This window comes from Gouania willdenowi, chromosome 21 (assembly GCF_900634775.1).
Source record: "Gouania willdenowi chromosome 21, fGouWil2.1, whole genome shotgun sequence".
In the NCBI taxonomy this organism is placed as follows: domain Eukaryota; kingdom Metazoa; phylum Chordata; class Actinopteri; order Blenniiformes; family Gobiesocidae; genus Gouania; species Gouania willdenowi.
Window position 1 is genome coordinate 24250460 of NC_041064.1, and position 27572 is coordinate 24278031.

At 38.2% G+C, this 27572-nt stretch overlaps 3 protein-coding genes across 4 annotated transcripts in view; 2 read left to right on the forward strand and 1 right to left on the reverse strand.

The window, feature by feature from the left end:
- The window catches only part of LOC114455168 (cysteine/serine-rich nuclear protein 3-like), a 248537-nt gene that overhangs the window by 70613 nt on the left and 150352 nt on the right, over nucleotides 1-27572 (forward strand). The window lies entirely within an intron of this gene.
- The window catches only part of LOC114455035 (cysteine/serine-rich nuclear protein 3-like), an 82745-nt gene continuing 63967 nt past the window's right edge, over nucleotides 8795-27572 (reverse strand). Inside the window, exons 5-6 of the mRNA XM_028436039.1 lie at nucleotides 10260-10462; nucleotides 8795-9358 (exon numbers count right to left, since the gene is read on the reverse strand). Coding sequence (XP_028291840.1) covers nucleotides 8795-9358; nucleotides 10260-10462 — 767 coding nt within the window. The remainder of the gene's footprint in view (nucleotides 9359-10259; nucleotides 10463-27572) is intronic.
- On the forward strand, nucleotides 18176-20572 carry LOC114454788 (lymphoid enhancer-binding factor 1-like). Of its 2 annotated transcripts, none has more exons than XM_028435556.1 (5): nucleotides 18176-18214; nucleotides 18333-18480; nucleotides 18678-18785; nucleotides 18894-18989; nucleotides 20417-20572. In XM_028435556.1, the coding sequence occupies exons 1-4, from the start codon at nucleotides 18177-18179 to the stop codon at nucleotides 18951-18953; spliced, it is 354 nt and encodes a 117-aa protein (XP_028291357.1). In that variant the 5' UTR covers nucleotide 18176; the 3' UTR covers nucleotides 18954-18989; nucleotides 20417-20572. The 2 variants fall into 2 exon arrangements, with proteins under 2 accessions (XP_028291357.1, XP_028291358.1); XM_028435557.1 differs by lacking the exon at nucleotides 20417-20572 and adding an exon at nucleotides 19844-19908.

The window sequence follows — 27572 nt, forward strand, 5'->3', positions numbered from 1 at the left end:
TATTTTACTCATTTAGTATATTTTTATTATAAATACTGTGTGTGTCTCTCTCTACATCCATCTAGTACAGTGGGAGAATAAGTACAGTTGTCATTTATGGCCAAATGAGAATGTGTTTGAAGAATGGATGTACAAAGACGTGTACATACTCTGTAGTATTATAAAGGGATTTATTTGCAGGTGCAAAGTGAAATAGTGTGTGCAACTTCCCTGGTTTAGTTTTATGGGACATGTGTATGACAAATGTGTTTGTCATACAAAATTTTTACATTTTTTCTTTTGTTTGATGTATTCTTCTGTAATGTATGTTTTTGGAGTCATTGTGTATTTTTGTATCTTTCTGTTTTTCTTTTTGTGCATTTTTTGTTTAATTATTGTTTTTTGTTGCCAATGTAGTGGTTCTGGAAGCATTTTGTGTGTTTTTGTATCTCTTTTAGTGTAGTTTTGTGCATTTCTATTGTTGTTTTGTGTATTTTTGTATAAATATTTAGTTTTGTGTATTTTGAGTCATTTTCATATGTTTGTTGTTGTTTGGTGTTTTTTCTGTAGTGTATGTTTTGTTTTTTGTATATTTTTATGCATTTCTGTTGTCGTTTTCTGTACTTTTTGTATAAATATTGTTTAGTTTTTATTTTACTCATTTAGTATATTTTTATTATAAATCCATCTCCTCCGTGCACGCGCAACAACCATGTGTCTACATCCATCTCCTCCGTGAACGCGCATCAAATAAATAAATACATTGTGTGTTCCCGTGAATGTTTGAGACGCTGATAACCAAACTCCATAGACATTGTAGCGCCAATCAGAAAAGTAACAAAACTACGCAAAACAAAACGTAAAGCTCCACACTACATGAGTGAGTAAGTAAATTAAAGTATTATCTACAATTCGGCTGTCTTTTTTTAAAAAACAAAACTAATTTTTCACCTTTGAACCGAGTGGACAGCGCTTAGCTTCCATGCACGGCACCACAGAGAATCTGCAGTTTTCCAGTGGACTCTAAAAGACTCATTACTCACTCTATTCAGAGAGCAAAGTGTCTCGGTCTAAACTATCTTCTTCTCTATTGCTCGTGTGTTTACAGCTGCTTAGCTGGCTAAGTTGGCTCTGGCTGCACACGTGACTCTTACTCTTACTCTTGAGCTGTGCAGTGAAGATGGTGCGCTAGCGCCCCCTCACACCCTGAGGTCAAAAGTTGAATAGGTTTCATTTCGGGGCCGTCCAGAAGTGAAATAATATTTAAATAAACATTTTGAAATGACCAAATGACTCCAAAATAACAGATACACACACTCGGGGTGTTTGGAACCCGTCGACCGAGTTTCAGGTCGAACTGGCACCGCTGTCGGGGAGATATTTGTTCCACACACACACACACACACACACACACACACACACACACACACACACACACACACACACACACACACACACACACACACACGCACACACACACACACACACACACACACACATCCAGACCTCCCTTGCTTTTATAGGTAGATTTATGTGTTATTTCTTTTAACACTTTGATTTTGTTTACTTTTTTTGCACAATTGCACTGTATTTTGCTTTTACTGACTGTGAATAGTAGATTGGTTTTAGTCTATGTTTGACTTTGTATGCACAAAACAGACTTTGTGTTTGTTTATTGACTCAGGTGTGTTTGGTCTGCAGTGAGATTGAAATATTTCAGTTAACTTTTTGTTCAATACTTACATTTGGAGTGTTTACCTGTGTTCTTTGTTTGCTTTACTTGAATTTAAAAGCACTTTACTATTTTACTTGACTTTTGACACATTTTAACAGGAATGACAAATAAAATATAGGTAGGTGTTTACTTTCTAAAATGTTTTTGTTTTACCAACAAAAAGAAATTGCACTTGCGCACTATGGGCCCCATATACTGATTTTGCTTAGGGCCGACCTTAGATGTATGAATCAAAATCCATGAAAAGAAACTCTAAAGTTGGTCAAAAAAAAAAAAAAAACTGACCTAAATGGCCAAAAATACACATAAGTATTACACTTGAAATAACCAAGTCAGTATCAAAAATAAAATCAATGTATGCATAAACATACATGATAAATACAAATACATGAATTATTTTTTAATGATTTAATTAATAATTCGATCTGATCCCGAGTGGTGTTTTGTTATTGGACTTCTGTGCTAGTTACAGTTTGTCCATAACGAACACCGTGTTTGAGCACAAGGGTGTCCAAAAGAGCACCTGGCACCAGGACACTCTAGGCTAGAGGTCGATGATCAGCTTTGTAGTTGTAGTTGTCTCGGACACTCGGGTGAAGAGAGGGGCTGAGCTGTCAACTGAGCACCACCTGGTGGTGAGCTGGATCCGCTGGCAGGGGAGGAAGCCAGTCAGACCTGGCAGGCCCAAACATGTGGTGAGGGTCTGTTGGGAACGTCTGGTGGATCCCTCTGTCAGTGAGGTCTTCAAATCCCACCTCTGGATGAGCTTCTCCCAGATCCCGAGGGAGGTGGGAGACATGGAGTACGAGTGGACCATGTTCTCATCCTCCATTGTCGATGCGGCTGTTCGGAGCAGTGGCCGTGAAGTCTCTGGTGCCTGTCGCGGTGGCAATCCCCAAACCCGGTGGTGGTACCCGGAAGTAAGGGATACCGTCAAGCTGAAGAAGGAGACCAACCTGGCCTTTTTGGCTGGTAGGACCCCGGAGGCAGCCGAGAGGTACCGGCAGGCCAAGCGTGCTGCAGCCCGCGCGGTCGCAGAGGCAAAAACTCGAGTCTGGGAGGAGTTCGGAGAAGCCATGGTTGAGGACTATCGGTCAGCCTCGAAGAGATTCTGGCAAACCATTCGGCGCCTCAGGAGGGGGAAGCAGTGCTTCACCAACACCGTTTACAGTGCAGGGGGGAGCTGCTGACCTCAACTGGGGATGTTGTCGGGTGGTGGAAGGAGTACTTCGAGGGTCTCCTCAATCCCACTGCCACGTTTTTCGATGAGGAAGCAGAGGCTGGGGACTCAGAGGCGGACTCACCCATCACCCGGGCTGAAGTCACCGAGGTGGTTGAAAAGCTCCTCGGAGGCAGGGCTCCGGGGGTGGATGAGATTCATCCTGAGTTTCTTAATTCTCTGGATGTTGTAGGACTGTCTTGGTTGACACGTCTCTGCAACATCGCGTGGCAGTCGGGGACAGTACCTCTGGATTGACAGACCAGGGTGGTGGTCCCTCTCTTTAAGTAGGGGGATTGGAGGGTGTGCTCCAACTACAGAGGGATCACACTGCTCAGCCTCCCCGGTAAGGTCTACTCCAGGGTGCTGGAGAGGAGGGGGATAGTCAAACCTCAAATTCAGGAGGAATAATGCAGTTTTTGTCCCGGTTGTGGCACACTAAACCAGCTCTATACCCTTCATCGGGTGCTCGAGGGTTCATGGGAGTTCGCCCAGCCAGTCCACAAGTACTTTGTGGAGCCGGAGAAGTCATTCGACCGTGTCCCTCGTGGTGCCCTGTGGGGGTGCTCCGGGAGGATGGGGTCTGGGGCCCTCTGCTAAAGTCTGTATGTTCCCTGTATGACCGCAGCAGGAGCCTGGTTCGCATTGCCGGCAGTAAGTCAGACCTGTTTTCAGTGCATGTTGGTCATCGCCAGGGCAGCCCTGTCACCTGTTCTGTTCATTACTGTTATGGACAGAATTTCTAGGCACAGCCAGAGAACCTCAGGATCTCATCACTGCTGTTTGCAGATAACGTTGTTCTGTTGGCTTCATCAAATCAGGACTTTCAGCCTGCACTGGGGATGGTTTGCAGCCCAGTGTGAAGTGGCCGGAATGAGGATCAGTACCTCCAAATCTGAGGCCATGGTTCTCCACCGAGGCAAGGTGGCTTTACCTCTCCGGGTCGGTGGAGAGTCCTTGCCTCAAGTGGAGGAGTTCAAGTATCTCGGGGTTGTGTTCACGAGTGAGGGACGGATGGAGCATGAGATCGATAGACGGATCAGTGCGGCGTCAGCAGTGATGCGGTCGCTGTATCGAACTGTTGTGGTGAAGTGGGAGCTGAGTCGGGGGGAAACGCTCTAAATTTACCGATCGATGGTCATGAGATTTGGGTAATGACCGAAAGGACAAGATTGCGGATACAGGCGGCAGAAATGAGTTCCCTTCGCAGGGTGGCTGGGCGCACCCTTCGAGATAGGGTGAAAAGCTCAGTCACTCGGGAGGAGCTCGGAATAGAATTGCTGCTCCTTCACGTCAAAAGGAGCCAGCAGAGGTGACTCGGGCATCTGTTTCGGATGCTTCTTGGTCGCCTCCCTCGGGAGGTGTTTCAGGCATGTCCTATTGAGAAGAAGCTTTGTGGAAAGCCCAGGACACGCTGGAGGGACTATGTCTCTGAGCTGGCCTGGTGTCGCCTCGGGGTTCCCCCAGTACGGCTGGAGGAGGTGTGCATGGATCGGGAGGTCTGGGCATCTCTGCTAAGACTGCTGCCTCCGCGACCCGGCCCGGGATAAAGCAGAAGGAAATAGATGGATGGATAATAACCCTGACACACACACACTCACTCTATTGTATATACCAGAGTTTCTCAAATTGGGGTACATGTACCCCTAACGGTATGCAATGGCACTACAGGGGGTACTTAAGAGAGAGAAAGAAGGAAAATAAACAATGAAAGCCTTAAAAATATGGGGTTTTGTAATGTTTATTTCTTTAGTTTAAAAACAACAACAAAGACACGTTGCTACAAATTACACAAACATAACAGAAAAAATTCAAAATGACATAAGAAACAGACTGAGATGAAATAATTTAAATAATACCAACCATACACAAAATGAAACCAGAAACACACACATTGACAAAGAAAAGCCACAAAATGATGATACAAATCATATTGATTAGAACACTTACTGAAAAAACAAGGATCATTCTCCTGAGGGGTATTCCATAAAGGAGGGTTAACAAACTCTGAGTCTATCCATAAACTCTGGGTCAACATACCCCACGATGGGAAACTCTGGGTTTGATTCCATTACAGCTGGTATGAAGTGGGTCAATCAACCCTGAGTGTAAAAACTTTGGGTTACTGATGTGCACGCGCGCAACAAAAAGCCATCATCAATGGATCAGAGAATTCTCAAACTGCCATGACAACCAAACGGAAAATAGTGATTTATTCACCCTAATGGGTGAAATAAGACGGTGTTTGAGGAATATGAGCCTGTTCTAAAGGTGCGTTCAGTCTTCAGTGATTATAGTGGCTTAAATCACCCGTAATTAGTTACACTTTTTGGTCACTTCATCACTTTATCTCTTCAGTGACGTGACGAGTGGTGAATAATATGAATAAAATGTGTCTGAGGAGACGTGTCAGCAGCATAAAATGGCTGCATAGAGAGTCCTCCTGTTACACTGGATATCAAGACAGTGACTGCCGCTTGATATCGAAACAATTATATTGATTTTTAATGTAATATTGTTGCCAGAGTCATCTTAACGTCCTAAAAAATGTCATGAAAAACACTGAAGCAGAACTCAAACCCACAACCATCACTCCCAAGCGCAGCACCACAATTCACTGCGCCATCATAGCTTCAAAGATGCATGAATTACAGATTTAACTGTATAACAATTTAAAACAACAATCAAGCCTTAAAAGCGGATTCATTTAAATGTTCATCTCCTTTATATTATCCACAGGTTTGTATTCAGGGAACTTTACTACAGATGTCAGTAGATGTTTTAATGCAGATCAACCTCTCAGTGTCTTTCACTTAATGATCTGTATCCACAATGTTAGAAAGAAAACTACCGTTTGCACAAAAAAAAACATAAAGCAACACATTAGTAATGATGTGAGCACGTCTGTGATGTGTGATGTTAATAATGTGTTTCAGAGAAGAGTGTTAAGGTTTATTAAAGTGTTCAGAAACGGTGTTCAGGTGGGCGGAGCCAGGTCGAAACCCAGGGTTTCTTTGATAAAACATGCCAGCGACCAAGTTTAGTTCACGGACAATGTTGCCATGGTAACATACTCAGAGAAGAACATACCTTGCGTTTAGGAATGGGATACTCAGAGTTTCTGTCATTTGAGCCCAAACATACTCATAGTTTGAACATAACCCGCTTTATGGAATAACCCTCTGGTCCCACATCAAGAGGGAAATGACCATAAATGATAAAAAACTGTAGAAATAATTCTATTCATGAGGCACTAAATACTTTATTTTCCACTTATTTACAAAATGAGATTCTTTAAAATGTGTATCACTCATTCATTCCATCATTATGATTTATAGTTGTTTTTTCATATAGTATTCTGAGCAAAATGTGGTAGTTGGATATAAAGAGGGACTTGGATTCAGAAAAAAGAGAAAGGGTGTTCAAGTTAGAGAACCACTGGTCTATACTACTACCATATACTGTATTAGTTCTTACTTGTTTATGGGTTCAATGACAATAACTGTGGTTCGTTTGAAAGCAGTTCTGTGACTGCAATTGTCCTTGTTTATTTGTTCAAAGCTACACAAAATCTGTTTTTGGTGTTTATCTATTTTGGAGTTGCAGCCCCCTGGAGAAAAATGCACCAGCCACCACTGATGAAGTATTAACTTCAATAACTTTTAGCAGTACAAAAACGTTTTTATTATTGGCCCGTCGGGGAGATACTCGCTCTTAAAACACACACACGCACAGACCTTTCTTGCTTTGTCACAGATTGGCTCAGGACCATAACAGGAATATAACAACAAGAGGTAGATAAATGTCTGCATTTGTGTTTATTCCTCAAAATATTGGGGCAACAAACAACAATCCTGCCACAATCAATCAGAGCCAGGCCAAGCAGGGAGCTAAAGAGAGCTGGAGGGTGAGTCCTCAGGTGATTTTAATGGTTAGGCCACGCCTTTCAAGCACACCTGAGTCCAATAGGGTCGTTAGCTCTGTGAAAACAAGAAAAAAGACAACAACACAGAGACAAACACACCTGCAACCCCACACACTTGGGTCATCACAGCTTTTATAGGTAGATACAGTATGTGTTTTGCAATTTTTCTCTATTCGTATATTTTTTATTCTGTGATTTTGTTGTTTTGTGTTTTTTCAGTCATTTTGGGGTTTTTTGTGTGTGCAAATTTTTATTTATTTATTGTATATTTTTTTAAATTATTATTGTATATTTTATTTTTTATATTTGTGTATTATATTTGTGCATAGTTTTATTATTTGTTTTTGTACATTTTGCTCTTGTTTTGTGTGTTTTTCTATCTATTTTGAGTATTTCATTTCCATATTTGTTTCTTATATTTTTGTGTAATATATTGTATGTGTGTATATACATGTGTATGTTTTTGTCCTTGTTTTGTGTATTTTACTGTCATTTAGATCAGACCAAGGACTGCATGAGGCCCCCTGGCTGTGTGTTGTAAGTGTTTGTATTATAGTCTTTTAGTACTGTGAGGAGTTTATAATACATGTTGGTGAAAATTAAACAAATTCTTTCAAACACAAAATCAATTTTAATACTTTTATTCTTAAAATCATGTTAAAATGAAATCGACAAAAAATGCAGTTGGTTTTATCTACTCTTTAAAATTCAAACACTTTAAATTGTAGCATTTTGTGCAAAATGTATGCATTTCTTAAAAAACAAAAAACCACGTTTGAAAATAATCAGCCACATTAAGCTTTACAATTCACAACCAGCATTTAAACAAAAGAGAACTTTGAGAGAGCAAAGCTTTATAACTTTTACAGACTTTTCAGAAAATCACAATAATTACATATTAATTATAAATAATGAAAAGATGAAATCAAGGATTCCTTACAGATTGAGAATGTTTTGTGTCTAGACTTCTAACACTTTATGCTTTGGCACCATTTGTACTACAGGCCGTAATGACGCCACTGATTGATTAAAAGCAGCCTTTAAACTCCCTTTGTTTGACCAAAAGCAAATGTCTCCAGGTTAAGAGCTATACTAATACAGCAGTATATAAAGCAATACGTTTTTCCATTCTCCATTGGATGAACAGATATCAGAGATTATTTACATATTTTGGTAAACAATACTTTATCTGGCTTGTCTTATATATTCGATGGCTCTTAAAATCCTTAAAGATCTAAGATTTGACAACTACGGTAATAAAATGAATCAAGTTTGATTGTCAACCTTAAATATTTCTACTCCTCCTCTTACAATTACATCAACTGTGGCATGTTTTCGTCCCCAAAAAAGTGTGTTTATTTATCATTAAGTGCTGTTAATGTTGATTAAATCTAATCTTAGTGTACCGGTACTTTGTTTTATGTTTGGGTTGACCTCTATCTGCCAGAGATCACGCATCTTTCTAACTTTTAGGTATGAAGCATCACAACAGAAACAAACATGTTCATTAAATGAACACAAAGTTATTTGGTCGATGAGTTTCCCTCAATAACGGTGTGAAAAGATGTGAAATAATTGACATTAAAATGTGTTTTTTTTATTATTTTTTGCACTTGGAAATATTGAAAAATTACAGGTTGAAAACAAAAACATAAACAATAAACTGACAAACTCTTATCTAGACATTTGACACATAGACAGAAAAAGTTCCATCTACATTTCAGGTAGCTTTGAAACTGGCTCTGGTTGCCAGATTGGTCTGCTTTGGAGAACAGCTTCTTCTGATCAGTGTAGCAGGTCAAAGAGGAGGAGGGCACAAAGTGCTGATTAGACGTGTAATGGTCCTTAGTCTGATAGTCCGTGTACTGATCACCAGTCATGTTGAAGGGTCCATGGACCCCCGTGCCATTGCTAGTGCTAACTGGATCTGGGAATGCTAAGGACTCTTGGTAAGCATGTCTGCATTTGACATGTCCTCAAAAGTCTCTGACCTCTTTTCATCTTCCTCCTCATCTTCATCCTCAGAGTCACTATTGGTTAAGCTCTGTGAGCTGCAGTCTGACATGGAGCTACTTTCCTCCTCATTCTCCTCCTCATTCTCCTCATCTTCCTCCTCATCTTCCTCCTCATCTTCATCCTCATCCTCCTCCTCTTTATCCTCATTATCTTCATCTTCTTCCTCATCATCATCCAGCGGCTCCTCCATCTCCTCTGCAGCATGGAGGTGCATGCTGGTCGTCTGTGGAACGGTGTCAGACAGGGAATACTCCAATGTGTGCTGGGACTGGGTGAACAGCTTTGGAGGCCCCAAGTCACTGGTTTCACAGTGGAAACCGTTGGTCGGGGTGGGTTGCTGCTGCTCACGGCTCTTCTCCAGTTCAAACTTCTTGATGGTGTCCAAAAAGTGAGTTCGGGCCTGGTCGTGATTGAACTTTACCCTTCCAGCTGAGTTACTGCAGCCCTCTTTAGTGCAGCCACATGGAAAAAACATCCACTTCACCTAAAGAAGCAAAAACATTCAGCATATAACAACCACACTTAACATCCGTTCAGTTTACGTGATTATTCCTTCAAAACAGGGACGTCAAACTTAACTATTGTTCAGGGGCCAAATATGGACCAGTTTGATCTCTAGTAAGCCGCAGTTTTTAGGTTGGAAAAAGGACAATTTTAACATCAATTGTGCGATAGTTTTTAACAACAGTCCGTGCCGGATCTTCACTTTCAAAATTCTTGATTTTGTAACCAATTTATGTGTAATTTAGAGCAGTTTCTCAAATGGGGGTACGTGATGGCACTACACGGGGTACATGAGAGTGAGATATTGGAAAATTTGTCCCACACCAGGCAGGAGATGACTGTATACAATAAAACTATAGAAATAAATCAATTCAGGAGGCAATAAATACTGTTTCATTCCACTTATTTACAATGGGATTCTTTATAATGTTTGTTATCACTTGTTGATCCCATTAAGTTGTTTTTCATTGTATTCTAAGTAAAACATTGTAGTCAGAAAAAGGGGTACATAAATTTAGAAATAAAAGAAAGGGGGTACTTGAGAGAAAGAAAATTGAGAACCACTGATTTAGAGGAATTATGTGGAATTGTTTGTGAGAAATTGCAAAACTGGTGGAAAGATTTAGAGTACTTATCACAATTTGCAATTGAAATGACTGCATTCATGTGATATAAATAAGTGCTTAAAAATATTGTAGAGTTTCATTAAATTGGTGAATTTCAGTCATCTACAACTAGATTATTTGGTAATTTACACAATAATTCATGTTTTCTGTCATTTTTACTGTCTCCTGCGGGCCAAATTGGATGCTCTAAAGGACCAGTTTTTCCAACCCGAGCCTTGAGTTTGACACATGCTCTAAAAGTTGAGGAGGACTCACCCGGCATGGGATGCCTGCAGCGCTGCACGCACACGTCTCCGGGTCACAGAACAGTATACAATCACAGCCACAGTGCTGTCTGGACATACGAATGGCCTGCAGTTCACGGTTCTCTTTCATGTCTATCATCACTCCAGACGAGCGCAGCAGCGTGCACCGCTTTTCGGTGGTCAACGGGTGCAAGAAGATGCATTTGTCCAACTCTGTGTTGTCCATATCAATCTCATCAGAGATGTCGTCTACTGTGAACATGTTGGCCTCCTCTGACTCCACTGTACCATTCTTAGTCAACTGAAAACCAGACAAAACATTGTTCAAGTACTCTCTAACTCAATGCAGTAGAGGGCTTTAACCTGCCAGCATGTCTCAACAATATTATTTCTATTTTTTATAAATCAAACTGTTCATAGAAAGCTAACCTTTACCTTGAGTTTGATTGAGTTGAGTTTTTCTTCCTTCAAATGCTCTCGCAGCATTTCTATGTGGATCAGCTCCTGTTCCAGGGCAAACTCATCCAGTGAGTACTGTCTGATCCAGCTGTGCCTGTCAGACATGCCAAGCGTGCTGCCGCCCTCACTGGGAACACTGGTGAATCCCTGCTGCCGTTCAAAGTAGTAAACAGTCACATTCTCGAAATGCACCTTCCTCGTCCTCCGGGGCTTCTCCTTCTTCAGAATGGAGTCAGCTGCAAAGCAAAGGAAGCATTAGGTCACTGTTAATTAAATGTCTCGATTAACTTAAGGCTGTTACCCCCAAAAATGTGTTATTAGATAAAATCATTGTGAGTAGCTCATAAATCAATGAATCAAACATTGTCTACTATAAAAATAAATGGAAAAGGGTAGAAATTGTCTCTTGAAAGTTTGTTTTTATTTCGACCCTAAACACACGTTTGTTGACATTTTCATGCGTTGCATTGTGGGATATGGAGTCGCGGAGTATTCTGATATCACGTAGGAATACAGGGAACAAACTCAAACAAAAAAATCCAAGCGATCCCTGTCCTTCTTGTCTGGTGAAGAAAAACAAGAAACCCCACTAAAAATCTGTATGCATCCATTTACAAGACTCCACATCCCACAATGCAATGTGCTAAAATATGATTAGATTTTATGGATTGAAATGTAATCACAACTCACGTGATCATGTGGTCTTATGTATTGATCACATCAAATCTGTCTGTGTGTGTTTACAAACATTTATTCCATCTCATATCAGTTTGATCGATGATAATTGAATCTTTAAAAAATACATAAACTCTTATCCTCTATATATTAGTCGACTATACAGTATCTGTAACAGATTTAATAGACTAAAATCTTAATGTCATTTAGTTTACTAAAACTATAACTGAAATCATAGTCCCGATGACTACATTTGATAACACTTTACTTGAAGTTTTATACATAAGGCTGACATTATGTCATTATTTTAACCCTAACCCCTAACCACGCTTTGGTCAGTATGCCCCAAGGCAGCTGTGGCTAACTTGTAGCTTACCACCACAGGTATGAGTTTAGTTTGTGAAGATGTGAAGGATAACTAACTGGGTGTAGATTCTGGATTTGACTAAAGTCACACGCTTAAATCATATGGATTTCTTTAACCTCCATTCATGGTCTTTGAGCATCCTTTTTAATACGTTTTTCATTGTTTTATGCATTATTGCCACTATTGAAAAAAATATTGGTTGTATTCTATATTTGTTTTCAAGTGCGATTGTAAATCAGTTAACGGGCGATTTAGGCAACATTGATTTTACTGTGAGTTTTTAAAATTTGATTGATCCTATGTGCTGAGGTTGAAGCTATACAGACATCACCAAGAAACTATCACAATGGACAAGTGCATTTGAAGATTATTATTCACAATGGATGGATATGGAAGTAATACGAATAAGAACATGAATGATCATTAATTATGAATACATTTTATTTGAACCAGAAAAGAGTCAAGGTAAAAAAGTATGTAGGTATGACTATTCTGATCATATTAATGACATTACTAGAGAAATTAAAAAGAGCCAAAGACGCATAAAAAACATATTGAGAAATATATTTTAATACTGAAACAGAACAAAAGTCATTGCAATGCAATGAACATCTTCAAGTTTTCTTTAGGCAAACTACTTAACATGTAGCAGTCATGGTGAGCCAACAAATCACCTTTTGAATATGTGCTGACCAATAATAAAACAAAAAATTGGTTAATGCCAATCCCCCACCAAGTCGAAGTTGTTGCAATAATGAATATCTTACTCTGGGTGCCTTCCCACACCACAAAAAGGTAGAAATACATTGGTCAAGTGATTTGAAAATTTTTTTAGTTAGAAATACAGGTGTACATTGAAATAAAAAAAGAAATTTGGGCAGCACAGACATTTTTATGACATTAATTCTACCTATCAAAGACAAAGGCAAGGAGTTCCACCTCTGTAAATCAGCCTTGACCTGGGTCAACAAGGGGGAGAAATTAGAAGCAAAAAGTGAAGGGAGAGTGCGGGTGACAATAATCCCCAAATACCTGAATCCCGTCACACTAAATTTAAAAGGAATGTCGGATTGTTTAAGTGATAATGCAGATTGGTTTATGGGAGAACATTCACTTTTAAGAAGATTAACTTTATAACCGGAGAAGGAGCCAAACCTTTGAAGTAAGTCCAAAATAGATGCTATACTAGACAGTGGGTCTGAGACATAAAGGAGCAGGTCATCTGCATAAAGTGACAATTTAGGTTCAATATCAGACCGAGAAACCCCGTGGTAAATAGGGAGGGATTTTAATGCAATTGACAGAGGTTCAATGGCCAGAGTGAAAAGTAGTGGGGATAGAGGACATCCTTGTCTGGTACCACGTGAAAGTGTAAAATATTCAGAATAAGTATCGTTTGTGTGAATACTAGCCTGGGGTGAAGTGTAGAGAAGGCGAATCCAGGATATAAATCTATTACCTAATCCAAATTTATTAAGTACCGCAAACAAATAATTCCACTCTACACGGTCGAATGCTTCCTCAGCATCAATTGAGATGACCACTTCAGGGACTAAGGAAGAATTTACAGAAAAAATTACATCTAAGAGAGTGCAGATATTATAAAACAGCTGACGCCCTTTGATAAAACCATTTTGTTCTTCTGAAATAATAGTAGGAAGAATCTTCTCAAGGCGCATGGCTAGGACTTTGGCTAAAATTTTGACATCAACATTTAACAAAGACAGGGGCCTATAAGAGGCACAAGAAGCAGGGTCCTTGTCCTTCTTTAAAGGCCGGGGGCTTTGGTGTGTGTGCAATACAGGCAATAAAGTATATTTATTCAAAATCAAAAATAAGCACATCGTCTGCTTTTATTATAAATTTCCTTTTTCTGGGACGACAACGATGTAATGAAATAGTTTTTCAGAACTCCAGCTTTAAACAATCATAGAGTTAAATTAAATTAAAACATCTCCTGTTTTTGTCTCTGGAAAACGTATTCTGGCAGTAGTAGTAATTTAACTTAATTTAAATAATAATAGTAGTATTCTCAGTATTAATATTGATCAAAATAAGCCTTGGGGTGTGCATTGCCATGAATCTGACGTTATGAATCACGATTTGCAAGACACAATACAATATATCCCGAAACTGTACAATACAATATACATTGTGATATTTGGCGATATCTATAAACACAAATTTCACCTTTACAAGTACAAAATTGTATGAAATACAATTTCTTTCTTTTTTTTTAAACTTGTGAGAACAAATAAATGGTAACTAACTATATATATTTTTATATTGGTACTTGAATTACAAAGTGCAACTTTACAAAGTAAAATGCATTGAGGACTGATGTAGTTTAACAACTTGCTACGTGCTATGCATATGTTAGAGCAATAAATCTCCATGTTAAATAACATTGACATGGACATTTGTTGGAATAATTTGATAATCGCACATTGAAATATCGCGATGTAACGCAAAATTATTTTTTTTCTTACACCCTTACTTTGTACTGGCTTTAAACTATTCATATTTACACTATATGCTGTATATCGCTTTTATTAGGCGATTGTTTTTCTTTTTTTATTTAATGAACATTGTATTTACATTTTGATATTGAATTATTCATTATCATTATTATGATAGACTATACTCTACCAGCTATTGAAAATGTTCCCAGTCTATTGTTGTTATTTTTGTGCCAATAATAAATAATAATAGAGTTCCACATGTTAAAATTCTTTGTTCAAATTAAAACAACTCATGTCTCTGAAAAAAGTATTCTAGTAGTAGTTGTAGTAGTAATGATAATGATAATTGAAAAAAAGTAATATTAGTCTCAGCATTATTATTATTAATAAAAGTAAGTCTTGGTACTAGCTTAAAACTATATATATATATATATATATATATATATATATATGGCCACCTAGGGCGCCCTCTGCTGGAGGGGCGCACCCCCCCAAATTTATATATATTTTAAATATAATTTTAAATGGTAAAAAAAAAATGTGAAACACACCCTTTACAATAATAACTGTACATGTTTTCTCTTAATTGAATATTAAAAATCTGTACCTATAACAGCTAATCTTTTGCCCATATTTATATTTATTTTACTTTAATTCTTGTTCTATTCTAAATAATTCTGTCGTGTTGTTTGCACATTGTGTTCTTTGATTTTAAGACATGTGTTACTGAATAGAAAAAACAAACAGGAAAAGAATTGATTTTGGATTTTGCACCTTTTTTTTTTTTTTTTATTGTTTCCTCGAGACATTTGTACTATACCTGTAGGTGTTATATTGTATTATAGTGCATTATTCTGATATAAAAAAAAAAAAAAAAGGTTGGTTTTTTTTCCAATGGTGTGTTGTGTCACAGAATTGCATTGTATTGTCTTGATATTTGAAATAAATAATATTGTGTACACTGTGTATTGACTTGAACAAAATAAATAAAATAAAAAATAAAAACTTTATTTTTATTCAGGCATGGCCATGGCCTAAAGCCGGTCCTGCTCTGGGGTCACCAGAAATGTTGATATCAAAATGGGGTTACAACCCAATAAATGTTGAGAACCACTGCTTTATCCACACTAGACAAAAACAATAATGTTGCTTTAAAAAAAAAAAGTGCATTATTTAAATACACGTTGTCCATGGCAACCGCGTCATTTCTCACCCTATATAAGCGGTTAGAAAGAAAACAAACCGTTTTCCAGTATTTGTGTCTGCAGTTCACTGTTCAGTCTACAAGGAAAACTCTCTCAGAAATCGCCAGCGATTATTTCTGAACATTTTCAACCAGAATATCACATATTAACAACCTCCGCTCTCAAAATGAAGTAAGTAGAAGTTTTATTAGGCTTTATTTTACCGTCAAGTAGTTCCTACTACATTCCACCAGGCGGCAGCACTGCTCCGACATCTTCGTACATGTGGAGGTCATTCATCACAAAGTATAATAATAATAATAGCAACATAATTACAGATATAACTACTAATTTAAATGATATACAGCTGATAGGAGTGTGTGTCACAAGTATTTACACAAAACTGACTTGTCTTTAATGATGTTCTAACATTTTTCGTAACGTATTTTTTTTTTTTTTTGGCTAACTATTATAGAAGAGCAATTTTCAAGTGTTTTGTGCATCCTCTAAATAAATTTTCATTTGCATAACATTTGAATTCAAATAATGTGGCAAGATATGGGTCATTTTGTGTTTTTTTTGAGTCATTTTGTGTATTTTTGGGGGGTTCTTATTGTTATTTTGTGTATTTTTCTATCTTTTTCTGCATTTATGTTGTTGATTTGTGCATTTTTGGGGTCACTCTGTATTATTGTTGTGGTTTTCTGTATTTTCTTGTCTTTTTGTGTAACAGTGTTGACAGTTTGTGTGTCTTTGTAGCTATTGTATAATGTTTTGTTGTTTTCATAGTCATTTTGTTCCTTGAAGTAGTTGTGTCTGTCTTTGTTGAGTAATTTATTGCCATTTTTCATTTATTTTTATGTTTTTGTGCATTTTACTGTTGATTTGTGTGTTTTGGGAGTCATTTTGTGTGTTTTTGTTGTTTTTTGGTGATTCTTATTGTATTTTTCTGTCTTTTTCTGCATTTATGTTGTTGATTTGTGCATTTTTGGGGTCACTTTCTGTATTATTGTTGTTTTCTGTATTTTGATTTTGTGTAACTTTGTTGACAATTTGTGTGTCTTTGCTGTTGTGTCTGTCTTTGTTGAGTCATTTAGTGCAACTTTTCATTTATTTAGATTTTTTTTTAATGTTTTTGTGTATTTCACTGTTGATTCATGTGCTTTGGGAATAATTTTGTGTATTATGTTTAGTTTATATTCCTTCCAGCTTCTCTCTCTCTCTCTCTTTGTGTGTGTGTGTGTGTGTGTGTGTGTGTGTATCTTATTTATTTTCTTTGTCTCCTTGTTTATTTCTTTGTGTCACAGGATACCATTGAACATGCTGATGGATCCTGTGGTCCAGGAGGAGGAGGAGTTGAAGAATCTCCTTCCTGAGATTACAGATGTTGTGGAGCTGTATCCAGAGGTTGCAGGACTGGTGCACTGGGCGACTTACCCTGTGATGTCATCTCCTGCTCCTCCTCTTTGTAAATGTCCTCCTCCACCGTTAACAGACCTCCAAGTAAGAATCACTGAAACACATGGTGCCAATGTGGGCAACATCACAGCATACATTTGTTCATCCATTAAGAACAGACAGACCCTTCCTCATTCTTCTATATGACTCTGTTGTTGTTATAAACACAGTTTTTAATGGATTTATTTACATCTATTTATCCAGTCCTTATGTGGCATTGGAATATCACCCAGTTTGGTTTCTTTGACAGACCCTAGCAGTAGTTTTTTGGTGGATGGTTGATATCATGGTTGGGATAAAAAAAAATTGTAATCACATAATTGATATCTAATTACAATTATAAAATGATTATAATTGTATTTGGAAAAAAAAACTGTTGCTGTTGTAATCATAATTAAATTGTAATTGAGTTCAGATAATTGACTTTGTAATAGTAATTATTCAGTGCCAAGGCACAAAAATGTAAAAATCTGGGAATTTTTTTTAGATAAGGCTATCATAAAATCCAGTAAGGCATAAAAATAAAAATAAAATAAAAATAATAAAATGTAGAACACCCACATTTCAGAGATATGGCTGTATATAGTAAGGCATAAAAATGGAAAACTATGGCTTTTTTTTTAATGAGACAATTTTAGTATTTGAAGAAGAAAAAATAATAATTAATGGGTATACTGACAGAAAAGAGGCTCAGACGCCCACACCAAAAACAATAATACCAACATTTAAATTAATTAGGAAGTTTAACAAATTAACCAAGAGATCAAAAACTAATTGAATGATAGATAATAATTTTTAGTGTATTTTATAGTTGATTTAAGATGTGGGAGACAACTGACCCGTTATCATGGTGCTAACAGAAAGCTAACATAAGAGGAAGGTCACATTTTATGGGGTTATTCATTCCAGGCTCAGTAATTGTGATTAACTGAATTTGAACTTTAGTAATTGACAACGTAATTGTAATTGACTTTCAGGGGGAAAATCATATTTGTAATTTGAATTGTAATTGGAAAAAATGCAGGTCACCATACTCATAATATAGTTGTAATTGAACATGGATAATTGAGGATGTAATTGTAATAGAAAAATGCAATTGACCCAAACCCTGGTGTCTAACATTCATGTTTTTGTGTCTCCAGTTTTACAGCACTCCTTTCTTCCCACGTGAATGTTTTCCGTCTTTTGAAGAACGGTAAGCAAAGCAAACAAACACACCTGATCCATCAGACGTTGGTCCACATGTTTGTGACATGATTTCTCATCCAGCGTGTTTATGTTTTTATCTTTGTAGAAATGAGTTGGATGAGTTATTGGCTGTCATGCCACCAGTGGCCCTGGAACCCATCCCAGTTCCAAAGTAAGTGTCCTTGAGTTGTTTTAATTGTCTTTATTTTCTGAGTAACTCTTGATCAGAGTGTCTCCCTGCTCTCTCTCTCTACTACTCTCTGCTCACTGTTTGTGTTTTGTTCCTTCAGAAAAAGGAAGCGTGAGGAGGGTAAGGGCCCATATGTTAAGAAACCTCCCAACGCATTCATGCTTTTCTTAAAAAGTGAGAGGAAGACGGTGCAGGAAGAGCTCGGCATTAGAAACAGTGCTGCCATCAACAAAGTTCTTTCTGAACGTGTACGTTTGTTGGTTCCTCAATAAGTTATCTGTGATCTTCACATTTTTGTCTTCGTTGTGTGTGTGTGTGTGTGTGTGTGTGTGTGTGTGTGTGTGTGTGTGTGTGTGTGTGTGTGTGTGTGTGTGTGTGTGTGTGTGTGTGTGTGTGTGTGTGTGTGTGTGTGTGTGTGTGACACTTTGTTGTTGTTCATCCACAGTGGAAGTCTTTGGAAGAAAACAAAAGAGAACTCTTTCAAGCAGAAGCCCAAATAGAAGCTGACATCCATGCTCTGAATAACCCCGGCTGGAGCAACAAAGCAAACTACGTAAGTCTACTCTGCAGAAATGTTTACCCATCAACCTTAGAGGTGATGACATCATGACTGTGGAAGTGTTTAATCAGCTGACTAGAATTTTCACGTGTCTGTTTTTAGGGGAAAAAGAGTAAAAAATCACGGACTAAAGCTCCACCTCTGCCTCCACCCTCCTGCTGATGGGAATGTATAATAAACATCACCAACATACTAACGGTAAGTATCATTACTCAAAACATCACTTCATTTTATGATGATTTTATTTCAAAATGCTTTTTCCACAAATGTGAAATCAGGTCATCAGTTACTATAAAACAAGAATAATGTGTATCTAAAGTAATATGCAGACATGGACACACACTCTGAACACAGGTTTAATCTCAACTGTGTGTTTTATTGTTTTAGTCTAAGACACATGTCAAACTAAACTTTAGAGCATCCAATTCATCTCCTTGGAAAAAAGTTAAAATGACATAGAAAACAATATATCAGCTTCTCCAAATATTTCAAGGAAACTCTAGTCTTTTCATGCTTAGATCACATGATGGCAGTCATTTTTAATTGCAAATTGTTGAAAGAACTCTCAGTTTTTCCCAAACTGTGCAATTTTCATCAAATTATTTCACAAGGGTTTCCTGAATTACATTAATAATTTCTCACAATATCAAGAAAATTTGAAGAGAATAACATATTGGGAATAATATCTCTCACTTATTGCTTGGATATTGTCGATACCTTAATCAATACTAATAATAATTCATCAATGCTCTAAAACAAAAATGAGGTGTACCTTAATGTGATGTGCAGACATGGACACACTCTCTGAGAACAAGTTTAATCAGATGTGTTTTAATGTCTCAGTCTAAGAGTATTGAGTTTTGTATCAATTTAACTTCAAATTGTGTCTGTGCTCTCCATAGATTGTTTGAAATGCATATATCAGCATCTAAGATGTTCTTTAACAATGTGAATTAGTTTAGTTTATGGTGGATTCTATCATAGAAACTCACCTAGAAACAAGCCTGCAGTAGAATCAGAAGACTCATCAGCTGTTCTCTATATTTTACTAGCACCAAGGACAGCAACGACATCAGCAGCAACAACAGCAAGGGCAACTTCAGCAGCAACATCAACAGCAACAACGGCAACAGCAACAACAAGGGCAATGTCAACAGCAACATCAGCAGCAACAACAGCAGCAGCAACAGCAAGGGCAACGACAGCATCAACATCAACAGCTGCAACAGCAGCAGCAACAACAAGGGCAATGTCGGCAGCAACGTCAACAGCAGCAGCAACAACGAGGGCAACATCATCAGCAACATAAACAGTGGCAACTATTGATGTTGCTTCTGACATTGCCCTTGTTGTTGCTGCTGATGCTGTTGCCACTGTTGACATTGCCCATGTTGCTGCTGCTGTTGCCGTAACAACAAGGGCAACATCAGCAGCAATAAACAGTGGCAACAGCATCAGCCGCAACAACAAGGGCAATGTCAGCAGCAACATCAACAGCGACAGAAGCAGCAACGACAAGGACATCAACAGCAACATCAACAACAAGGATGATGCTGTTGCCGCTGTTGATGTTGCCCTTGTTGTTGAATCAGAAGACTCATCAGCTGTTCTCTATATTTTACTAGCATCAAGGACAGCAACGACATCAGCAGCAAGAACAACAAGGGCGACGTCATCAGCAACATCAACAGCAACAACCGCAACAGCAACAACAAGGGCAATGTCAACAGCAACATCAGCAGCAACTACAGCATCAGCAGCTACAACAAAATCAATGTCATCAACAGCAGCAACAAGAAGGGTTATGTCAGTAGCAACATCAACAGCAGCAGCAGCAGCAACAACAAGGGCATCGTCAAGGGCAACATCAACAGGGGCAACTGTTGTTGTTGCTGCTGATGTTGCTGTTGATGTTGTTTTTGTCATTGCTGCTGCTGTCACTGTTGATGTTGCTGTAGAAGTTGCCCTTGTTATTGGTGCTGCTGCTGTTGCTGCTGATATTGCCCTTGTTGTTACTGCTGATGCTGTTGCTGCTGACGTTGCCCTTGTTGTTGAATCAGAAGACTCATCAGCTGTTCTCTATATTTTCTTATCATCAAGGACAGCAATGGCATCAGCAGCAAGAACAACAAGGGCGACGTCAGCAGCAACATCAACAGCAAGAACGGCAACAGCAACAACAAGATCAATGTCATCAACAGCATCAGCAGCAACATCAACAGCAGCAGCAGCAACAACAAGGGCATCTTCAACGGCAACATCAACAGGGGCAACTGTTGTTGTTGCTGCTGATGTTGCTGTTGCCCTGGCATTGCTGCTGCGGTCACTGTTGATGTTGCTGCTGACGTTGCTTTTGTTGTTGAATCAGAAGACTCATCAGATGTTCTCTATTTTTTCCTAGCACCAAGGACAGACAGCTAGAACAAGGGCAACGGCAACAACAAGGACAATGTCAACAGCAGCAACAACGAGGGCAACGTCAGCAGCACCATCAACAGCATCAGCAACAAGACCAACATCAGCAACAACATCAACAATGGCAACAGCATCAGCCTTGTTGTTGTTCAAATTTCTATCTTATGTCTATATCTATAGCTATATATATTTTTATATATTTATATTTGTATCTAAATGTATAATAAAACAATATTTGAACTAAGTGGGAAAAGAACTTGCTTTCTAACTCACACACACACATCACAAAAAAGGTATTAGAAGTCTATTTATTCAGAGTCAATAGAAAATCATTGACCAATGTCAATGTGTCAATAAATATTTTATCGATTACTTTTTTAAAAAATATCTATGAAGAAGGAAACTGGGTTTTCAGAAATAATTCAGGAGAAAGTTTTTAAGCTGTTCAGGGACCAGGATTTGTAATGAAAGTGGACAATATCATTTTCCAGTGGATATTGCTGCTGAAAAATTATTTTGGTGCAAACCAATCAGTAAATTCAATAGTCCACCCTTTTACAAAAAAATGAATTATACAACCTATACATTAATGACCCTTCCTTACATGTGAGTACATAAGTTGCACGTTAAGTGTAAAAGTGCTGAGTCTTATAAAAAATATGAGCCAGAAGAGGCTGGAAGGGCTCAGATAGTTAAACAGTGAAACTTACACACAGAAACTGGTGAATTACTGACGTGTTTTTGGCTGTACCAATCGGTCAGACCATAAAAACATTTGGAGTTTTAATGACTGTCAAAAGTTATATCAAATCAAGGAGAACAATGTCAAAAGTTATCAGAGGAAAGGAGGTGTTTGTGGTTAGTGAAGCTGAACCAGGATCTACGAGGCTAAAATCTGGACAACATCTGAATTTGTTTGGCTCATTTCTTGTCAGGTAAGTGAATTGTTGATAGCAGCGGCTGATGATAAGAATACAATTCATTTTCACCTGCACTACTATTAAATATGATTTCAATCAATCACTCAATCTTTTATTTGTATAGCGCCAAATCATAACCAATGGTATCTCAAAACACTTTACAGTAGAGCAGTAAAGTGTCACCACCTGACACGTTACTGCTCTACACACGGCTTAATGTGTGTGTGTGTGTGTGTTATTGTTGCACAGATACGGAGAAAATAATTTCGACTTCCCAGTTGCCACATTGTCCAAAGACACGGGTAAAATGGAGTCGGAATACCACTCAGATTCTTCTGATGAGGAGAGCAAACGTTCCTCCCCCCTCACCATCTCCAACAGGAAGTGCTCTAACCAGGTAACCCATGGAGCAGAAATCACCTCCTTCCTCACTCACCTGTTCTTAAACCACTGTTGTTTCTGTGTTTGAACTTATCTTTAACTTTTTCCTCCCCCAGACTTTAAATGCAGCTGCTCCATCATGGAATCCTAAAAATATGAGGTCAGGAATGGGTGCCAGCAATTCACAGCCCCGCAACAGAACCCCCATTCCTTGGAGAAACAAACTATGGGTACCTCCTTTACCAGAGGCAAAGCCTCCTAATGGGACTCCAACCATAAATAATCATTTTTTTTATCAATAAATCCAATGTAAAAATGACTTACCTATACATTTTCTTTTTTAACAAGTGTTTTATAGCTTGGATACTGATTGCAGGGTGACTACAAGTAGGAAGAAGTTATATTTAAAACTTTAAGACTTTTTTAATACCACGTTAAAAAAAATTTAAGACCAAACTTACGATGGAAATACAGACCAAAGGGAAAATATATTATTTTACAATTGAAGGCATTGATGTCAGTTAATAATATACAATAAGGAAAAATGAAAGTAATCAGTTGTTCAAGAACATTTTTCAAATGTGTTTATTAATGTGGAAAGACAACAAAAATATTGACATTGTCCTAAATTATATTTATTGTAACACAATTCTCACAACATTTAATATCAGTGGACAATAAACTAGAAATCAAAATTGACTGGAACCTGTGAGCAAACCAAACACCAAAGTGCTTTTATCAGATTCTTCACTGTGTAATGCTATATGTGGAACTTTGATCAAAAATTAGGCCTTCTAAGAAAATGTAACCAACCCACATTAGCAGACTAATTTCTGTCCTGGCTAATGAAACTTTATGTTTCTATTATGGGCCCACCTTAGACATAACAATGTGAACACACTATTTTCATTTGAAATGTTGTGAAAACAGAAATTCTGGGATGAGGTAAAAGAGGTCGGTGAGAAGGTAAGAGAAAGAGAAAATGTCTGACTGGACATCAAGGCATGTGTCTGAGTTCTGTTGATTTGTCTTCCAGCTCCCTCTCAACTAGAGCTGCAACAAATTATTATTTTCATAATCGATTAATCGGGAGATAAATTATTTGATGAATCGGATAAAAAACACCACATTTTTTAATTTCAGCCTGTTTATTCGTCCCATTGTGAATGTAGTGGTAGGTCACCCTAAGGTAGACTTCATTAGCTACACGTGTCCATATATCAGCAGTGAGACACAGTTTGCTGTTTGTGTTCATTGCATTCTTCACTTCCTTTAAAGTCTCTTCATATTTTCTCTCCATGAGCTTTGTAAAATGTAAAACATAAATTGTGTCGTTGAGGGCAGAATGTGACCTGGATTAAAGGTGAGGATGATTGTAGTGAAGCTTCATCTTCAACCATGGACACAGACTTCATGTCAGTGATCATCATGTAGAGGATGTTCTCAGTCACAGCTTCTCTCTGTGGTTACATCATGTGTTCATCACCATGAAGCCTGTCATTGTTTGATCTTTTCTGATGAAATGAGAAAGATAGTATAGCATTAGTATGTATTATAGCACAATTTACTACAACTAAAGTATTAACTTGTTTTATATGCAGTATTAGGTTAAGACACGTTCATAGTCCAAAGAGCAAAAAACACACACACTAACACATAAAGTACAAGTACCTTAAAACAATTAAACAAATTTAAGTAGATGTGATAAGTCACTTTAACCCCAGTCTAAATGTAATTAATCCAGCCTCACTCCATTACAGACCAGACTTTATCTTTAAACTATTACCACCATTATGTATAAGTATATATATAAAGCACATTTAAACCCTGCTTAAGATGATAAAATTAAATTAAAAAGTATCTCAAACACACAATGTGATGGAATAAACTTTTTTTAAAAGTCCAAGCATTCTATCATTTTGTTCCAGTGTTTTCTTTACTACTACATCTTTGTTTTTATGTGTATTTTTTAGTCTTTTAACTTGTTGGACATTGAAGCAAAACATAAAAAAGGTATAAATTATGATCAAACTTAAGCATAAAACACACGTGAATCATAAAACTTAGTTACTAATTTGTTCAAGAAATGTCTTTGGAGTCATTAATATCAACTTTTAGCCTCAAACAGGTGAAATAATTCATTTACATTTGAACGTCCCCGTTTTGGACTAAAAAATCCAAGGAAAAGTGTGAGAAAACGTAATAATAATAATAATAATAATAATAAATCCTTACGGGAACAATAGGGCCAAAAACCCCACCTCATTATTTCATGAAGATTTATGTATAAACTAATAATGATTTGTCATTACTATTTACTTTTAGTTTAGTGTAAGTTTATTTATTGTTGATAAAAACATTTAATTATAAAATTATATCAAGAAACAAAACAATAAAAGAAAAGGAAAATAACTATCAATATTTGTTTACAGTAATTCAAAGAGATACAATCAGTGTTATGATGGATGGTGAGAGAAGACATAATGTGTAATGTTGATGAACAAGTTCGGATTAACTATGGCTGGGCCTGCGGATCATCTCAGTGCAGAATAGCACGTACCACGTTCCTGAGAATTCAGTCAAATGACTCAGTTCCACCGAATAAAACAAATCAAATTGTGCAACATTGAATTGCCATTGAAATGATATATCACACAACTATTTCCCCATAAAGTTGGAAATTTACAGAAATAGAGGTGGGCCCCTGGGCTCCATTTAAAATAAAAAAAAAAAACAAAGTGAGTAGTGTTTGAGTTCGGTAGTCCGGCCTAATAAAAATCAGTCTTTCGGTCAGTTTTGTAACCAGTGGATGGCGGTAATGCACCTTAATCAGATAAAGTTCAGTGATAGCCTCATCATTGTCTCTGGTCCAAGAGATGAACTTGGATGAAATAGAGTTCCATGCTTGAACAGTCGCTGGTCGAGCCTTGTTAAGACGTGCAGTCGTATGTTCGAGGTTGATAATATTGATCAGGCTTTGAGACCAAATTTATTTCACGCACATACCTGGAGTAAACCTATGTTTTAATATAGTTTTTTTTTCGCAGAGGTAAAACCTGCAAACACCAACTTGAGCTTAATTTGTGTTAAAGTTACATCAGAATGATAATTAAGGAGACAAAATGTGGGATTAAAAATGTAAAAAATGTTCAGTACGTTTGCTAACAGAGTTTACATGAGACCAGAATTCAGAAATGATTTGACAATCCCAAAACATGTGTAAGAATGTCCCAAGTGACGCAGTTCCACATATGGCAGTTTTTTGTTGATTGTAATTTCATTTGGAATCTCTTATAGGGTGTAATGTAAGCTCTATGTATGGCATTGAAGTGAATTAGTTAGTGCGCTAGATTTTTGGAAGTTGAAGTGAGGTTGCACCAGATCTTCCTCCAATCTAAACTGCCCAGTTCCTTATTCCACATGGACTCAGTTGGTAGAACTTTAGCGCTATGCTCTATCAGTTCATGGTATATTAAAGAAACAGAGGGTCTATCCAGTAACTTAGAGATCAATTTTAGCATGGGATGTGCCTAAAGAGGAGAGTTCCAGGGAACTCCATAAGCTTTTAGGGCTGATCTTAGCTGAAAATAAACAAAGTAAGTAAAAGCAGTAAGTGAGAAATGTGTTTTTAAGTCCTGTATCGATTTTTTAGCGATGTCAGTAGTTTGGCCTGAATCTCTGAAGTTATTTTTTTGTAAAGTCTCTATTGATTGTATTTTGTTTTCAAGATTTGTTATTTGTCGAACTCTTGTCTTTGCGAGAGTTGAAGAGAATGAGATACAGAAACACGGATAAAACACTTTGTGGCCTCCCATAATATCTGTGGGTTAGAGCACTTTTGTGCATTAATGTCCAAAAACTATTTTAATTGGGTTTTAAGTGAACTGATAAATCCTGAGTTAATTATCATCCCCCTGCCTGCACTGGGGAAAGCAGGCCACAATCTCGTCCTGATCAAACCTCACTACACACCAAAAGTGAGGAGGTCACAAATAATCACACGCTCATTCAGGAAGTGGTCTCCTGAAGCTGAGCAGGCTCTGAAAGACTGCTTTGAGACCACTGACTGGGATGCATTGCAGGAGTCTCACAATGACAACATGGAGATGGTTGACTGCACTACGGACTATATAAACTTCTGTATGGACGTTGTTGTTCCAGTAAGATCTGTGCACTGCTTCGCTAACAACAAGCCCTGGATAACCAGTGACATCAAAGGCCTCCTGAACCAGAAGAAGAAGGCCTTCAGAGATGGTGACACACAGGAGCTCAAGCGGATACAGAAGGAACTCAGAGTCCAGCTCAGAGAGGGGAAGGAGCAATACAGAAGGAAAATAGAACAGAGGATGCAGAACAACAGCATGAGGGAGGTATGGGAGGGGATGAAGACCATCACTGGCTGCAGCTCAAAGAAAGGAGCCCCCATTGAGGCTGATGTGGGAAGGGCAAACCAGTTAAACCAGTTTTTTAATAGGTTTGATCTCCCTGCACCTACGAGCACAGCAACCCCCACCCACCCAACCCCACAAGCCATCTCCAGCACAGAAGAGGACACCTCCCCCCCCCCCCGCTCACACCACCCACCATCACAGCAGCTCAGGTATGTGGAGAGCTGAGGAGGCTACGCCCTGGCAAAGCTACAGGTCCAGATGGAGTCTCCCCCAGACTACTGAAGACCTGTGCGCAGGAACTGGGACACCCCCTACAGCGTATCTTCAACCTGAGCCTGGGACAGGGGAGGGTCCCCCAGCTGTGGAAGACATCCTGCATCATTCCAGTCCCCAAGAAACCACATCCTGGGGAGCTGAACGACTTCAGGCCGGTCGCCCTGACGTCCCACGTGATGAAGACCATGGAACGGCTGCTGCTCCATCACCTGAGGCCACAGACCCACCACGCTCTCGACCCTCTGCAGTTTGCTTACAGGGAGAAGGTTGGAGTAGAGGATGCCATCATCTTCTTGCTTCACCGTTCTCTTTCTCACCTGGACAGAGGCAGTGGTGCTGTGAGGATTACATTTTTGGACTTCTCCAGCGCCTTTAACACCATCCAGCCTCTGCTCCTC

Bases quoted from the DNA above. Each gene is read 5' to 3' on its own strand.
- LOC114454788 (XM_028435556.1), top strand. From the start codon at position 18,177: ATGCCACCAGTGGCCCTGGAACCCATCCCAGTTCCAAA. The intron at 18,215-18,332 runs GTAAGTGTCCTT...TTGTTCCTTCAG, and splicing joins GAACCCATCCCAGTTCCAAA to AAAAAGGAAGCGTGAGGAGG. The intron at 18,786-18,893 runs GTAAGTCTACTC...GTCTGTTTTTAG, and splicing joins GGAGCAACAAAGCAAACTAC to GGGAAAAAGAGTAAAAAATC.